The following is a 17,221-nucleotide window of genomic DNA, read 5'->3' on the forward strand; positions in this document are numbered from 1 at the left end:
TGGGACTGTTGGGAGTTCCCATGGCAACCTCAGCATGGACAATTATGGAGCAGCTACAATTATTCTGAGGGAGTTGCATTTTGAGATGGCCACAAATAATCCCATTCCAGAGAGAAAATTCACAACCAAAGGTTAAAACCAACTGAAAAATAGTGACAGATTTTCTCCTGCCTCCACTTCCTACAGGAGTATATTTTTATCTCTAAATATTAATAATGATGTATCACGTATAAATCACTGAGGACAGATTTGATAACACTGCTAAATGAGCAGATAATGGATTTGTAAGTTCTAGTGAGAGGTGAGATCCAGAAAATACGTAGATTGAATAAAATTTGTTGTGTAGAAAACACTGCACTGCACCCCTGCATAACACACCTCACTTTTTATATAATGCACAAGTTCATACAGATAACACATTGTGCATAATAAGAAAAATCCTGGCAATAAAATCAAAAAGGTAAAAAAGTACCATCCTCTTCAACTCTTTCTTTTCCAAATTTGGTCCCATTTGTTGGATAGGGCAGAAGTTGGGTGTTAATTTTTCAGCTGGTTCAGAGGTGGCAGAATGGGCCATGAGGAAACTTCTCACGACAAACAGGTTTCTTCTGTTCATTTACAGATGTAAGCAAAGAGAATTTTTGAATCTATTATTATTTATTTATAATCTTGCATGGCTATTTTGTGGTAGATTTACACTGAATAAATGACTTAAAGAATCTGTGCCAGAAGGTCCAGCAAGCGAAGCAGCATATCCACGAGATTTGTGTGGCTAATAACCACATTTAAATAAGAAGTCTGGGTGATTACAGTGATATGTTAAGATTGATGTGATGGGATTGTGTAAAGAGTTTGAAACCAGTGAGAGCTTGAGGCCCAGTCTCAAGGCTGTCTGTTGAAATCTAGATGCAGGCAGATATTTTTAAAATTCTGATTTAAATGGGAGGTTGTAGCGACTGAAGCACGGACACCCTTGCTGGTCACAATTGTTTATTATTTACTTCAAGCCTCTATTTATAGAGGAATTAGTTTCATTTCTGCTCTGTGAGCAAAGCAAAGCATCTTCAACCTATCAACAAGAAATACTCGGCCCTATAAAATTACAGTATGCACATTTCTACCCATCAACAACTAATGTCCATCTTTACACCTATCAGCTTCCAACGTGCTTTCTTCTTTTCTTCAGTCATCCTCTTGTTCTGGGTCACACAACCTTTGGTTCCAGGCACATTGCAGACACTTCCTCCCACCTTCTGCCACATTTTCTTCCGTTCTGGCAACATCCTCTGCTTCGGTAACCCTTTAAGTTCTGCTCTGGTCCACGATCCCCCACATCTCACTGAATCTACATGGGTTAGTAAGGCACTTATTGCTAAGCTAGTAGCATTAGCTTCCTTTGCAAGCCAGCAGCCAAGTTTATTTAGAGAGGTTAAAGCATGTGCCTGCTATAAGGCTAGAAAAGAATCTTTGCAGTCAGTTCCAGAATTGAATATTCGAGTCACAATTTGTGGAAAATTGGAGTATTGATCTTTTGCCTCTGCTGCGTGGAGTTCTGTTCAAGGGTAACTCATTAGGGTGAAATAGTGTTAGTTGCCCAAAAGCATGGGGACCCCCCACGGCTTTTCCAGGGTTGCTCTTCCATACTCATTGCCCACAAATCACGAATAAATCAGGTAACCTTATTGGGTTATTGCCAGGGACAAACCCTGGCTAAGTGTTTCGTTACACCATAAAGAAGCACTTGCATAAATCCCTAAGGGAGAGGTGTGAAGCTCGGGTTGATTCGCGCGAGGACCTGTGAAAAAATTAAGATAGAAACATGTTGTAGCTTGTAAAGTTCCCAAGATCCCTAATTCTTGTGGCTCAAGGAGCATGGTTGGGGAATCGTTCATTCTGTACAGTTGATTCTGGCACCACGTGAATCTCAGCCCTTTGTTGGCTTGACACCACTGCTTTGGCTGCTTGATTTTGGGTTTGCTACAGTTACCTCGTCCCATTCGGTCGTACAGCGATTCCCAAGGGGGTGTGTTGCTGTTAAAACCATTTTCAAGAGACATTTCCAATCATGAAGAACCAACACATAAGAAGTACTTAACACTTCTAAAAAGGAGTACACACGGGGTGAGGAGATACTGCTTTCTCTTACTAACTACTGTAAATCCTTTATCATCTCATAAGACAGGTTATGATATGTAGGAGGTTGTTGTCAATATATAACAGGACAGGCAGTTACAAATTCCCAATCACCCGCTGCTAAAGCCTTTTCTCTGCATTCATCCCATTTGTTTCCATAAATATTTCTGTGCCCATTCTGGGTTTTAATGAAAGGAGATAATTTTCGTTCCTGTTTGTCTAACCCCGGATCAGAAGAGTTGTCGGAGTCAATGTCAGATTCCTCTTCCAGGAGGGTGAAAAGGCAGCTTGCAGCTGCTTTTCTCCTCAAAGGGTAACTCTGTGCTCTTAGTTTTGTCCTCTGTCACAGGAGGAGCAGGGGGGTTAGAGTCCAGAGCTGCAACAGTTTCTGTCTCTTTTTGAGCTGCTTTTAAAGTAGCCATCAGCATACCCCACGTAGTTAAGTGTTTGCAAGCTGCAGAGTCCCCAAGTCCAGCTTGCTCACAGAGCATACCACCGACTCGTTGCCAAGTCTCTATTTGGAAAGTCCCATCTCTTGGAAAATCAGGTAGGTGTAAAAAAATCCAATCTAAAAGTGTCATTAATTTATGTCCGGGCACTTCTCGGTTTTGCTTTCGCATAAGGCGACGCAAAGAATCCAAGCTTTGTTTCTGTTCCTGGGATATTTTCCCCCCCATCTTTCCCAGCTGCTCACCTGCCTTGCTCTCCTGCTTGCAGCTGGGAGATCGCTATGGATGAATGTCTTCTTTCCTGATGTTTTGCTGATGGTCCTCCTAAGAATGTGGGGAGGGGGTGATGAGGTTTTTTTTTTCTTCTCTCCTCGGAAATGTTGGCATTTATTTCACTTTTGCCTTAACTCAGGCAAGGCGTGTGTTGGAAAGGCTCCGAGGTAGTTTTGTTCTCAGCCTGGTCATCGGGCTGTTTTCTGGCCCTGGCTTGCCTGCTCCCTGTTCTGCCCCCAGCCCAGATCTGCTCAGATTTCCTCAGAGAGGCTTGACCCATCTGCAGAGGAACTGTTTGGAGACGAGGTCGCCCTTTCCCTCCTCCGCTCCCGTGTTTGGCAGCGGTTTGTGCCCATCGACGCAAAAAGGGGGAAATCCCGGCCACAGCCAGCCACAGCCAGCATGAGTTTTCGTGAGAAGAACCCCTTTTTCCCCTTTTCTTTTTCCCCTTCTCGTTGTGTGTGTGGGAATCTCCATTTTTCGGCTCCTCCCATGGCGACCGCCAGACCCCAACACACCCCCTGCCCACCGTGGTTAAAATTGTGCCAAAAGGCAGAAAGTACCAAATTGCTTCCTTTTGAAGGGGATTTTTAGGTACAGGATAATTGTTTGGTTGGTTTTTTTGTGTTCTTTTGTTGTTCTGCCAATACACATATATCCTTTAATAAAGGGCTGTTATTTTTTTTTTTCTTTCTCCAGACTTCCTCGATTGGAGCCTCTTAGTTTCGGATTTACAGGTGCTTAGAGGGAGGAGTTTGGTCTTCCTCATAAGTCATCCTCCTTAGCAAAACACTTCAGTCTCATTAAACTGAGACATCTATCTATAATTTTAATGTTCCTGACAAACTCACTCCCCCAGCAAAATGGCAGTCAAGATCTGTGATCCTCTTCCTGCAAGGCTTCAATGCTGATTTTAGAACAGTGGCAATATTTATTTAGATGATGTCATTAAATCCCAAATAGCAGCATATTTCTCAGTGCTATCTACTTGTTCCTTAGTACAGGGCACCTAAAATAAAATGCCTATGTAAGCCAGAATATAAATGATAACAGAAGTAAGATAAAAGATGATCAGAGTCAGCACCACTTATGTGCCACACCAGAATAGCTAATAAGTTAAATACCACCATTCAGACATCTGTGCTGCTAATTTTTAGATGCCATCACAGTGATGCCCCTTGAAACCAAGTAAGAATTTTACTTGGAGGGTCCTGCTTCCCTCTGCCCCTTCTCAGGGTGGTAAATTTTACAAGAGGGCAAATGGGTGAACGTGAATCCTTTTGCCATGTAACACTGCATTATCCCAGCCTCGGTCTCCTCATAATTACAGGGTTTGTTCACACTCATTTATCATCACTATGGTTTAAAACTGTTCATTGGGCACCTGGGGAAATCACATTCCTGGAGACACTGTGTTCACTGAAGACCTATTCCCTTCCCTTGATTAATTCAGTCACTCAAACAGCAACAACCAGGCTACTCCCAGAACAGGGAGAGCCCCAAATACACAGTGCTGAGGCTGAACTAATTAGACTTTGAGACAGACTAATTATTTCTGAGGCAGAGCTGCCCCTATGTGAAGCTGCTGTTTCTGGGACCAGGTCCAGTAGCTTTACCCGATGCAACCTCTCAGGATTTCTCCTCCACTTCATTGCAGGACACAGATAAACCCTGACTGTTTCTCCTGCAACCAATGTATTTACTGTAGCACGAAGAAAAAAGCCTAAGAGGTTGTAAATTCAATATGCAAACATACTGCATATAATACCTGACCTTTTTAAGTGGACAATTTTAGTGACTTCATGCTGTCTCTGACCTGAGAAAAACCAAGTAGATTTCTATACCTGTATCACCAATATTTAAACACCAGTTCCAGGCTCTGTATAATGCACAGGGGCATGGAAGGGGTGGACAGAATTACTTTTGAAGCTATTCTTCATAGGGAGGATAAAAAATAAATATGATCTTGAACAGCAAATGACCTAGTGCAGCAAAATAAAATCACACCGGGTCAGATCACAATTGTAAAGAAAGGAAAATGGAATGGAGATTGAAATACTTCTCAAATGTATAATAAAAATCATAGTTCATGCTGCAGACAGGAGTATGGGAGCTGATCCAAATGCGTTCACAAGAAATTGCTGCACCTTTTCTTTTTCTTCCTTGAAAGTTGCACATGTGCTGTTTTTCCTCACTTTCTCGGGTTAACCCATCTTTTATAATAACAATGGAGAATTCTGCCTGATGGTGAACATAAAAAATTGCCATTTCAGGTTGAAAGGAGCAGGCGTGTTTGTTTATGCACAGCAGGTACATTAATCACGTTCTGGATAAACAGCCTGGCTGGGGCTGGAAATGTCCAACCAGGAAAAGGGAATCAACAGTGCAGGTTGGGATATTTCAAATTCATTACTGTGTGAGCAGCTGGAAGAGCAGCCAAGGGAGATGAGCTGAATCCAGCACAGCCATCAGCAAACCCCCTCCCTCCCCAGGCTGTACCTGCCCTGTTCCTGGGGTTTGTGGTCAGCAAATACTTAGTTGAAGTCTCAGCTGTAGTTGTCACAAGAGGCTGAGTTGCTGGCTGAGTGTGATCATCAAGGAATTACTCCTTTGTATGGTACAATGAGACTGTGCTTGTGGCTACCAACCCCTCCAGTTGCCACCACAGAAGGCAGGACACTGTGGAAAGCATTGCTTTTCTCTGGATTCTCTTTTCTATACACAACTACCAACACCTCTGGTCCTTAAAAACATCCTCACCCACGCTACAGAGATCAGAATTTCACATGAAAAACTTCTGCAAAGATTATGAGACTCTAAATTATCAGTAATAATTACAAGCCTTTTGTTAAAACACAAGAACCTACACTGTTAAATATTCTAAATATGTGGTTTCTGAGAATTTCATTTGTCAAATAACGCAGATACCAGTGATAATGGCTGGAAGATTTTGCAGCAAGTATTAGAAGATATTGAAATTATTACACATGCTTGACAAAACATATTTTAAAATACCAACTTAGAAGTGTCATAGCACAGGAGCTGAACTGTCAGAAAAATGATGCCACCGCTGAATTAAACCATTTGGTCCAATCTTCAAGGAAACCAAAGTCACACAGTGCTGACACAGGAACAGAAGCAGTAGCACTCAACCATATGTATGTTTTAACGGGCTTTCTTTTTTGGAATAAAGTGAAAAATTTCGTAATAAAGTGAAAAATAAGTGCAATATACAGCTTTTAGCCCTCACCTCAAACTTCTGCCGGAGCTCTGCATTTCCATCTTCATCAGCATCTGGAATTGGAACATTGTAATATTCACCTTCTTCTTGATTCAGCAGCTTGTACCTGTGGAACATTTGAGAAAAAAAAAAGTGACTTTCCAGTTTTATTCCTGTTAGGTTTGAAGCCTGATTTAGTGTGATTATATGATTTTTTTTGTGTGTGTGGTTTGTATCCGTGTCACAGGCAGGTAAAGAACTGACCTCAAGGACCTAAAGCAAACTCAGAAATAGGACATATTTAACATGAAATCAAACCTTTAATCCCAAATTACGTGGCAAGGCAGTTTAATGGACAAGGAGATTCTTCCCACCCATCCTGTGATATCAACCCTGGAGAACCTCTGTCTCCAGTGCTTCCACAGCCCTAAAGAGCTGTCTTTGAAGGAATGTCCTTTTTCAGGAGATGTGGTGAGTTCTACCCCTTGCTTGGTAGGTAATGAGATGGCATTTTATGAAATCAGTTTCCATGCACTTTGAATTTGCAGAGCTATATATAACATGATACACTTAGTAATGAATACATCGTATTTGAGATAAAAATAAAATTCCTATCACAAGACTATGTACACAGAGCTGAGTTTGCAGCACCTCCTGGCTCCAGTAGAAGTTTCATGAACACCACAAAAGAAAAGCAATCCTTTCATTATCCTCCTTAGATATATATATATATATATAGCCTGTATTTCCTAGGTTTAGTTGCACTTTCAGGGAATTTATAGCCTGAAACTCAGTGAAAAACTCAAAAAAAAAAAAAAAGGTAGATCATGTTGAAGAAAAAGACTGATTTAAAACTTTTGGTGATATATTCTCTCCTTCTCCCTTGTCTGAAACTCTTACCATCCACTGGCTGGCATTTTCATAAGCTCTGACACCCCAAATGAAAGAGATCCCATGAAATCGTTCCTGGTTGTTCGATCCCAGTCCCAGACCTCGACGGACAACCGGCGATCTTTGTCTGAAGGCTTTAATTTACTAAAAAGGAGAGAAATAGAGCAGTTTCCAGTGCAACACTGAGCAAACAATTCAAACCAGGCAAAGATCCTGCATGAAATGGTGTTAAACTCACAATGTGAAGGACTCATTCCAGTCTGGATTCAGAGTAGAACGGATGGTTTTTGTTTTTTGTTTGCTCTCGTTCTTAGGGTCTGGGATGAGCTTCAGTTTAACATAAGGATCTGAGAGTCCATTTGGATCCATGGGAATGAGGTTTTTTGCTTCTCTCACTGTCAATATAAAAAAAAAAACCAGCTAGTTTGTACAGGATTAGACATCGCTCATAAAACGCAATAACATGTCAAAGCAGAGTTATTGAAAGATGCTGACAAATAAATAAGACGTGAAAGCCACTTGTCAGACTTGGCATGGAAGAAACTCCTTGCTGTAAAGTGAGGTTGTACTGGGTGATATTTGTCAGAATTGTGGAGAGCAGTGACAGGAGAGGAGTGATTCACAACCGACACGCAGCTCCCAGGCAGCGTTTTCCTGCAGTGGAACGATTAAATACCCAAATCCATCACTGTAATTTTTCTAAGCAGGTACCAATTCTTTGTGCTTTTATTTCCTCATCAGTCTCAGGTCATACAACGACAGGAATATCAGCCAAAAGCTGTAAGGGCAACAGCCAGATCACAATGGATTTCAGAGGGTCCATTATCTGATACGATCCCCCTCTGGAAGGTTTTGAACACTAAATTTCCCCTGGATTCACAGTTTGTCAGCTGTCAGAGGGAATCCTTGTGAACATTATGCCATGACAGCAACCAAAGGAAAAACACAGGGAAGACAAGCTGAACTTCAGCTTCACAAAAACCTTAATGTGGTTCCTACTTTTACAACGTCAAAAGAAGAAATAAAGTGAGTTAATTTATCTCATGTCGCTCCTGATCCCCAAAGAGTGAGAGACCCCTCAGAACCCGCAGGTCAGAAGTGCAGGGGAGTGGAATATTCAGTGGAAGAGCAAAGATAGCACTGCTTGTAGCCACATGAGTAACATTTCTACATCATGGAAGGTTTTATTCTGATGCACTTTGGAAGAAGAGGTGAATTTTCCTCAGGTTGGGAAACCCCATCCCACCCAAACCAGCTGGGATAAAGCTGGGGAGGGAAATTTGGAGCTCACAACTGGGCATCTCAAATCATGCTGGGAGCAATCTCTGAGCTTGTTCTGGACAGAAAACAGCTTTCATTCAGGAATTCCTTTGTGCCAGCCATAGTTTAAGATTGGAATTGTTTCTGGAAGGACAACTGCAAGAAGCTTTGAGGGTGACACGGTTCCCAGGGGATGAAGAAAGTAACCAGAGAGATTATCCTGGATTGAGTGTCCTCAGCTTTCATTCAGGAGGGCTTTTTCAAATTTATCTACCTAACTGCAGAAATCTAAAAGGAAATTTAGGAAACATCAACCTTTAAGCCGCTTAATATTTCTCGATGGAAAATATTTCCTACAAAAATTTGAATTTTAGAGTCAGAGCTAATGCAAAGAAAGAAAAGAAAAAAACTTGTTAGATCTTCAGCAACAGGTTAGTTACTGTTTGCTCAAGGCATTCTTCTCCTCTTCCCCCAGATTTAAATGGCATTTTCATATTATAAATAAAAAATCCTTCCCAGGATTTCAATCTGTTGTTTCCCAGCATGGAGGCTGAAAGGCATCCAAGGAACACAGATATTATTTTTATATATAGAATAAGAAGAGGACAGCTTTTGGGCAGCAGGTTTTTATTTGGCTTTACCAAAGGCCAGTGGAATGAAAGATGATGGTGTTGACAACACCCCTGTTGTAAAACAGCACTGATTTATAAAACCATGGGATGTTCTGCTCCATTCCCTACACACCAGGTGTATTATCAGGGTGATGGAAGCAGCTCTAGGCTGACTCTGTCCTTGCAGGGGATGGAGAGAGTGTTTTAGTGCTCATTGTGTTTTTCCAAAGGACACAACTGCCAAGTGCAAACCTACTCCTGAGCCCCTCTGGCATTTGATGCAGGATGTAGAGGGAAATTTTCTTTTTGGGAGAAAACCCACCAGTGCAACAGGAAAAAAACCCCATAATTTCAAACAGTTTGACCTGCTCTGTTTATTTAATGAGAGATTATTAGGTGTGGTAGAACAAGTTGGAAGGAAGAAACACCAGACCTAACTGGTACCTTATATCCAAAATAGCTGTGGGAAGAAGGCAGTGTCCAGGGATGTGAGTTACTGATTTGGAAGACACTAGTTTATTTGTCAAGATAATTCTCATGCAGAACAGATACTCTGAGGTAAATTAATCAAGGAAATTAGATTGTGGCTGGAAATGAATCACATGAACTTGACCCAACAGTTGATACTGATTAAGTTTCTTAAATTTGTGGTTTTAAAACTACAGACAGAAAATGCTTATGGGTTAAAATTTTAGAATAAAGTGTAATTCTGTTCACTAAGTTTATTGCTCAAATAATTATATCAGAAAAAAAAAAATCACTGTGTTTTAAAAGAACAGAACAGAAACATGCATCTTTCTTGCAAACCATTTCATTTTTAGTTTCCCACAATCCCTGTATGAAGCTGACAGGGCTTTGCAACTGGGGAAATGACAGTTTTCAGGCCAGGAAAATTGTTTCCACTCTCGTTAACTCTGAGTTTGCCCTTTGAGGGTCTTCACACCCAGTGGTCAGCTGGAAAACCATTTGTTCTCAATGCATGAAAAAAAACCAACCCACCCAATATTAAAATTTAGCATACTGAAAGCCATCTTCAAATACACTTCTGAGGAATAACACTGAGATTAAATGACTTATTTTAGCTAAGTATTTACAATCCCAAAGGGACCAAGAACCACAAAGCGAGTGCGGGATGAAGTGACAGCTTTCAGTGCAAGCTGCTCTCTCTCATCCTATATTTGGGGTTATTTTGGCTTTTTTTGGGTTTTTTTTTTCAGTCCTCTTGTGCATGGTTCTTGTGACTGCACTGCCAGGTTTGGCACATGAGCTGTTACTTCAAAATCCACATTCTCATTCTTTTTCTCTATCCTGTAGTTTGACATAAGTGAGGAGCAGAACTCTCCACATGTTCTACAGCTTCCCAAAAATACACATTGGGAAGTTGTTCACTAAAATCCCTTGAACAAAATGGCTTAATTTGAACATGGCATCTTCAGACTGAGCTTTTAGGTTTCAGTTTTACCTGGAGAGGCTCAGTGTAACAAGCAGAATTTTAAGCAACAGGCTGGGTGGACACAGAGACATCCTTGGAAGCTCTGCCATGGAGAATTCCCTGGAGAAAGGCATCACTGACCAGCCTGGGTAAACCTGCTGAGCCTAGAAAACAACACTGGCAGCAGGAGGCCACGGCAGCATGTGTAAGATTGCTTCTTTCTTTTGCAGCACACACAGAAAATGGAAAAAAACCCTCACCTCTAAATATAAGAAAGAGAAGCTCAAAGATTAATTGGGAAGGAAAGATGCAACATGTACTAAATACAGGCTGCAGACAAAGTCATTATCTCCCTCCTTGTTTTAAGATATCTGGCCCATTTGTACTTCTGTCTGCATAATTAATACCCTTAGACATCCTTTTCCAACTGACTTAGCACTTCTTTTCCTGAGGAAGCAGCGTGATGATACTTGTGCTGAATGGTGCTTATAGAGAATTAGCATCCAAGTGGTCCATCTCCAAGGGTGCCCTATTTTTAACAGGATGGGTCAGGTTTCTCTAAGAGGACTGACATGAAGAAGAGATTTCCCCTCCCCACAAAAGGCACCATCTCTTGTGTGGGGGTGAAAAAGCGAAATGAAAAATAATTCCCTGAAAATAAATCAACTTAACTGTGGCTGAGTGGTGCCATAGCTGTAATGACAGCCAGCAACCTCTTGCTGCTTGATAATTATTAGTTAATTAAACTCAATGCTGTGCTAGGGATGCTATTCTAAATGAGGGATGGTTGAAGTGAGGTGAATTGGAGCATAACTTGGGCACAAACCTAAAATATAATTTGTTGCTTTTCTGTCGTAACTATTAAGGATGGTAACAATCTCTGTACTGAGCAAAGCAGCTGCTACAAGTTAAATTTCCCAACATTTTGTCCAGATTGGACTCTTAATGGGGACACAGATGAACAGACAACAAAGAGAAGTATATACTGAATTTTAACAAATTCCACCTTGCCCAGGTTTTCCTTCTAAAAACAGAAATAGGGAAAAAATGTGCCATTTTCCTCCTTGTTAATGAAGGAGAGATCCTAAATGTCTGTTCAGCAGAAAATGGAGACTATTTGATGACTGTCCTATGGCTCTTCTATCATGTGCTCCTTCTAAACCAGCAGTATCCATCCAGGAGCCCTGCCTGGAACTGGAACACCCACTTTCCCAGGAATAGTATAAAGATATAAGCAAACACAGATCTTGTTCTTAGGTATTCATACTTTAAATAAAAATCTAAATAAAACAGAGTGGGCTGGCAGAGAACAACTGACATTTGATGCAAAGAGAAGAAATACAGGCAGAATTCTGAGGAATTCAGAGAGTGGATGACGAAGCTGAAACTTTTTCCATGAGATTGGATAGGTCAAGCCATATGCAGTTATGGATTTATAGCTGCTTGTGGCACCATCAGATAAAATTAGTCATGGGAATGAATAAATAAATGTTTCTGTCCCTAGAACAAAGCTGGATGATTAGCAGCATGAGTTTACTCAGTTCCTTTTCAAGTGACTCACAGCTACCTTTTTCCTGAATTCCCAAATGTGGATAATAAACCAGTTTAGTGATCACAGCAACCATTTTGTGCTAATCTTTTACCCCCCACAGGCAACTTAGATGAGCAGAAATCTCTCAACCACATGCTAATAACTGCTTTTAGAAGACAATTCCAGTCTCCAATGGTCTGGCCTGGCACAATATCCAGAGAAATGAAGGAAAAGGGAGGCTGTTGTTAGCTCCAAGAGTTAGCTCCAAGTTTCTGTCTTCACACAATAAAGCATTAGTAAATTATTCCATAATTCTCACTGCCTCCTGAAGAACATTCTAGCCTAAATCCCAGTGATTTGCCCAGTTTTCAGATGACTTAGGTGAGTGACAGAGGATCTTGTATTCTCAGCCAAGGAACTTTCTCCCCAGCTCCTCCCTTAACCACAGTTCAAAAGATTTACCCATTACTGAAAATAGTCTTTCTTCCAATTTGTGGATTTGTACTCTCTGTATGCAAAATCCAAAGCTGCCTCCAGAACTGCTCAGCTTTCATTAAAGATTTATTACGAAGTTTTAATAAAACTCACTGAGTGCTTCCTTTCTGGAGCTGGTTGTGACTCACATGTACAAGTGGCTCCGAAAACAAATCCTGCTTTTCAGACAATTTCCAGTTTCCATGCAGTTCCCATCACTAAAAGGGCTTTCAGATATGAGACTTTTCTCTATTCCATACCTACTCCCCTGCCCAGGTAACATTTCTTTTCATGTCCCTCCTGAGCCCAGTGCTCCCATTACTGGAGCCCTGAAAAATGGCAATATAACGAGCCCTTGCACTGCCCAGGAGATGTACAAGGCACAGATGATTCATTTCCTTGTCTACAACAAGACAAAAAATGAACCAATTTTGCAGGACACTTTATTTCTCTCTATTTATTAAGATATCCTCTCCTACTAACAAAAAATGTACCATCGTCCCTAACGCTGCTTCCCAAGTTCTTGTGCCTGCAGTAGGTTCTCTGCTTTCAATTTTATCTGGAAATCTCACAGGAGCAATTCTATTTTATTTTTAAAATAAGATTATCTTTGTAAAAGTTATCATTAAGCACCACTGGGTAGGACAGCTGCTTAATGAAACATAAATCGTAACACAAGATGGATCAAATCGTCTGAAAAAGGATTCAGACCATTACATTTCTAATTTTATCTGTATATACACTTACCTAAATATATAGGATTTAGTTAATATTTCTGTATGCATGTAGATGGCCATTTATAAAAAATTAATGTTCTTTTTAAATACCATGCATTGCCTATTTCTTCATGGTAAAGTAAATTTAATGACTGGAATGGGAAGGAAACTTTCTGTTGTTATCAGGGCTGGCATTGCTAAAGGCACAGCTTTTCCTGTAATGACTGCAGCAACCCTGCAGATTCTGGGAATGTCACAAAAGAGATATTAGTGAAGCAAACCACGAGATCCGTGTTTTTTGAGACATTAATAATGTCTCCCACGTGCAAGGAGTTATTTGGGATCCCTTTATAGGCATTTGGTACTAAAAGCTGGTCAAATATCGAGAATATTCCCGTATGCTCCCTTTTAAAATCAGTCGCAGATATTAGGAAGTCAGTGCTAACAAAGACAGACACTGACCTAGAAAATCAGAAGTAAAATTATTAGAGTGGTGTGTGTGGTAAGACCTTTTAAGGAAACAATTTTTATGAGACCCTAGAAACGTGCCAAAATTCTCCCAGTTTGTCTCCCCAGCTTGTCTGGGCAGAGGCTCCTGCCCCCGTTGTCCCCAGCAAGCAGCGTGACAGGCCATTAATATGCAGAGCCAGAAGGTGGCTCAGCATCCACACACTCCTAAATAATGTGGAGAATGCACAGAGGGGAGCACAGAACTCCCGGGGAGGTTATTGTTGGAGAGCCTGCTCTGTGCTCCCAACCTCTGCAGGGATCACTGCCAGCCCTCCTCTCCTTCCAAATGACAGGAGCATCACTGAGGAATGAAACCAGATTTTCTGTATTCTTGAAGCTTAGAAAAATAGATTTAACCCCCCCCTCTGAAAATTCTGGGCTGTGTCTATGTGTGTTTTAACAAGGTTTATGTAGCAGGGGGGTGCATTGGCTGCCAGCAAGTCACTACCACCCTGTCCCTAAATTGGTTCTTCCCTGTCAGCTCCTGTCACATCCAACTCCCAGCCAGTCTCAGGGCACAGTTTAGGGTCCCAATAACGTGGCAGCTTTTTATAAATCAGTGCACCAAATGGGGTTATTTTTCTCACACGGGTTATTGTTCACTCGCTATAAAAATAATCCCAAATATAAAATTAAAACAAAAAAAATCGCAACTGTGATTCAACCACCTACAAACTCGCCCTGAATTATAAGATGGGTCAAGAGGTAAATGTAAGAGTGAAAAAACTTGTAGCACACATCAGGAGGAAGAAAATTCAGTGCAAAAAGCAGAGATTAAGAATAGCAAAAACTGCTTTATTATGCCTAAGAGCAAACCCCCCACGTCAATCCAACCTATGAAAGGGACACGAACTCAGTGATTTCAGAGATAAGCAATTCAGGAGTGTTTCTATAAAAAGAAAACTACCCCACTGATTTACTTCAAGTGCAATAAATTATTAATATTCAATGCAACTCTCAAGCAAGCAGCTCAACCATTGAAAATAAACCACTGATGTTTAAGAACTTCAACGAAATGAGCACTGAGTGGGGCAGATTGAGCAGCCCTGGCAAGATGGTGAGTTTTGGCAGAGTGTAGCAATCCAAAATTCCTACTCATTTGTGAAGAAGTGTTGCAGGATCTCTACAGTTCACACAGAAAAAGCTGCATGTCCGTGTTTATGCACCTGGATTGAAGACCTGACCCAGTTAACTGGAATTAAGTCTGTTTATACATAGGGTTGAATCATTCCCACCATTAGTTCAATCCAAAAACTGCCAACTTGGAGATTTTAGATAATCTGACTGAGCCACTGGCCAGCCCCACCTGGCAGAACCCTGCCTTGCCTCCTTCCTAGAATTCACTGGGGGAAAAAAAAATCAGTCCTATTTACAACATTCCATCAGGAAAATGCCCTGGCTGGGCCTGGGAGGGTCGAGGTGCCCATGGCAGCGATTTGCAAGGCACCAACCCCAGAGCACGTCTCCATCGAGCAGCACAAATGTTTTGCATGAGATCAGGGCTGGCTGGGAAGGAACCAGCAGGAGCTAATTAACAACCAAAACAGGACGCAGGGCAGGGATATTGAGGAATTCAGCTGGAGCAGTTCAACACCTACAGAGTAATTCCTCTGAAAAAGATTCAGACAAGGGCTCAAACCAAACAGCCAATTGTCGATTATTTTTCCTGCTGTTCCTAAACCTCCTGGACACTTAATTCACCTCCTTTCCCAAAGCTAAAGGCAGTGATATTGTGCCTGGCAGCTCGGGGAACTGCATATTCTAACAAAGGTTTTCTCAATAAATATTTTAGAAGCAATGACATTCTAGGAGAAAATTTTTGCATAGCAGTGTGTCCATGAATTACCTGACAACTGCTAATTTCCTTTTCAGTTAAGCATGCACAAAAGGCACCTGAAATGTCATTTGGGCTTAGTCTGTATGGCATTTTTTTATTTAAAGAAACAAAAAAGCAGCTTACTTTCAGAACAACTGTCACTTTCATTTAAAGAAGTTTTCTGAAAGCTTGGAAATGTTGAGAAGCCTCAACCACAACAACAGCCCTGTAATTGTTTTATACATAACGAGGTTATAGTAAACATTTTTCTTGTTGTCCAGAAACCTACTTAATTGTAGGATGGGAATGTTTTATTTATAAACACAACAGAAACAGCATTTGCCAAGTACACTGACACCAAAAAGAGCAATGAAGAAAACCCAAGAAATGTCTGTAACAATTTGACCACATTCATATCTCAGAGAAGACCTTTTCAAATAAAACTGTGAACTAAAAGAATCCTTGTTTGTGTAATCGTTTTACAGGGCCTCGGTACCACAGAGACTTGTGACAAATGTTTTTGTCCCTAAAAGGATTATAAACCCACTGAATCATCAGAAAATAAGCACATGTTATTTGTCAAATTATGTGTATTACAGCAGAAAGTTTGAGCCATATTTAAGAACCTTGCTGCAGAGCGGCCTAGAATAATGCAAACATTACATTTTGTCACTTGGATGATTTTCAAATTAATTCTCTCTCATGGTACAATTGCTTTTAGAAGCTGCATCACCATCTCTGAAATGCCTCACCACTTTGTGAAACCACCTTCTGTTAATGACAGTACCTTGGACAAATTTCCCCTCCCACGTCGACAGGAAGCGATTTGAAAAGTTAAGCTACAATTAAGCACCACTTGGGATCTGTTCTGATCCTTTCTAACGAAATTTTATCCAACTTCTTCTTTTCAATGCATTTCACAAGGTCTGACAGGAGAATATGGAGGCATCTGGATTCAGAGAGAACAGAGCCACAGAGAACACAGTGCCAGGAGGAATATTTGCTGGCTCAGTCAGCAGGGAAAATTCAGGGTGATGGTCTCATTTCCTTTATGCTGACCACGAGGGGATGGGCTCTACTGGACTCATTCCACAAAGAGGAACAGAGGTGGAAGAAACATCCTTTTAGTGTCTAACAGGCTCTATCCTGTCAGCTGAGCCACACTGAAGCCACACATGACACTCAACATCCACAGGTTGCCAACAAGCAAGAAATGTCAAGAAACGTCAAGAAAACCAAGGGCAGAAGTTGAGATGGTCTAAGAAACCTCCTACTCTGTCCTGGTGTAACTTTGCCCTCGAATTTGATTCCATTTTACAACATCAACCAGGCAATGATAAAAGCACTGGACCCTGTTCTGGATACACAGAATTTTTTCTGCAGCTTCAGCCCCGGACTGGGTTGGTGGGGTGTGGGGGTGGGCAAGTCTGGGTGTGCACAACCAAAAATTACTCATAAATTCTGGGAGAAACACTTCCAAGGAAAAGAACTGCCACCCTCTCTTTCCTTCCTTTCTCTGCCTCCTCCCCATCTTGGTAACCTCAAGCTCAAAGAATGTGAGAATTATGTTTGTTTTTTTTTATTTTATAATTCACTGGGAGCAATATTTGGGACTGAATCCAAGTTGCTTTTGTTTATTCAACACTCTGAAATACAGGAAACAACTCCCCAGCTGATGAAAGTTTAGTGCATCTCTCGTGTTCTGAAGATGATGGGGAACTTCCTGAACAGATAACCATCCTACTGAGCTGCTTTCTACATGAAAAAAAAAAATGACATAAAAGTGATTTTCTAATTAATATTCCAGAGTTTTTAAAGCTATTACCACAGCTTTCATTTTTCTATTTATTTTCATGAACCCCAGTTCTTGATTCCAAGACACTTTGTATGAAACCCTCACACTTC

The 17,221-nt window shown here is 41.0% G+C and overlaps 1 protein-coding gene and 1 long non-coding RNA gene across 4 annotated transcripts in view; both read right to left on the bottom strand.

Moving 5' to 3' along the window:
• Positions 1 to 17,221, bottom strand: part of PRKCA (protein kinase C alpha) — a 145,611-nt gene that overhangs the window by 37,968 nt on the left and 90,422 nt on the right. For all 3 annotated transcript variants that reach the window (XM_064676097.1, XM_064676096.1, XM_064676098.1), the window contains exons 6-8: positions 7,205 to 7,361; positions 6,976 to 7,110; positions 6,106 to 6,202 (exon numbers count right to left, since the gene is read on the bottom strand). In XM_064676097.1, coding sequence (XP_064532167.1) covers positions 6,106 to 6,202; positions 6,976 to 7,110; positions 7,205 to 7,361 — 389 coding nt within the window. The remainder of the gene's footprint in view (positions 1 to 6,105; positions 6,203 to 6,975; positions 7,111 to 7,204; positions 7,362 to 17,221) is intronic.
• LOC135424646 (uncharacterized) lies at positions 974 to 6,096 on the bottom strand. Its single transcript, XR_010435299.1, has 2 exons — positions 2,828 to 6,096; positions 974 to 1,795 (listed from the first exon to the last, which is right to left on the bottom strand). It is a non-coding gene; the product is annotated as an uncharacterized LOC135424646 (long non-coding RNA).

Source organism: Pseudopipra pipra, chromosome 19, assembly GCF_036250125.1.
Source record: "Pseudopipra pipra isolate bDixPip1 chromosome 19, bDixPip1.hap1, whole genome shotgun sequence".
Taxonomy (NCBI): Eukaryota; Metazoa; Chordata; class Aves; order Passeriformes; family Pipridae; genus Pseudopipra; species Pseudopipra pipra.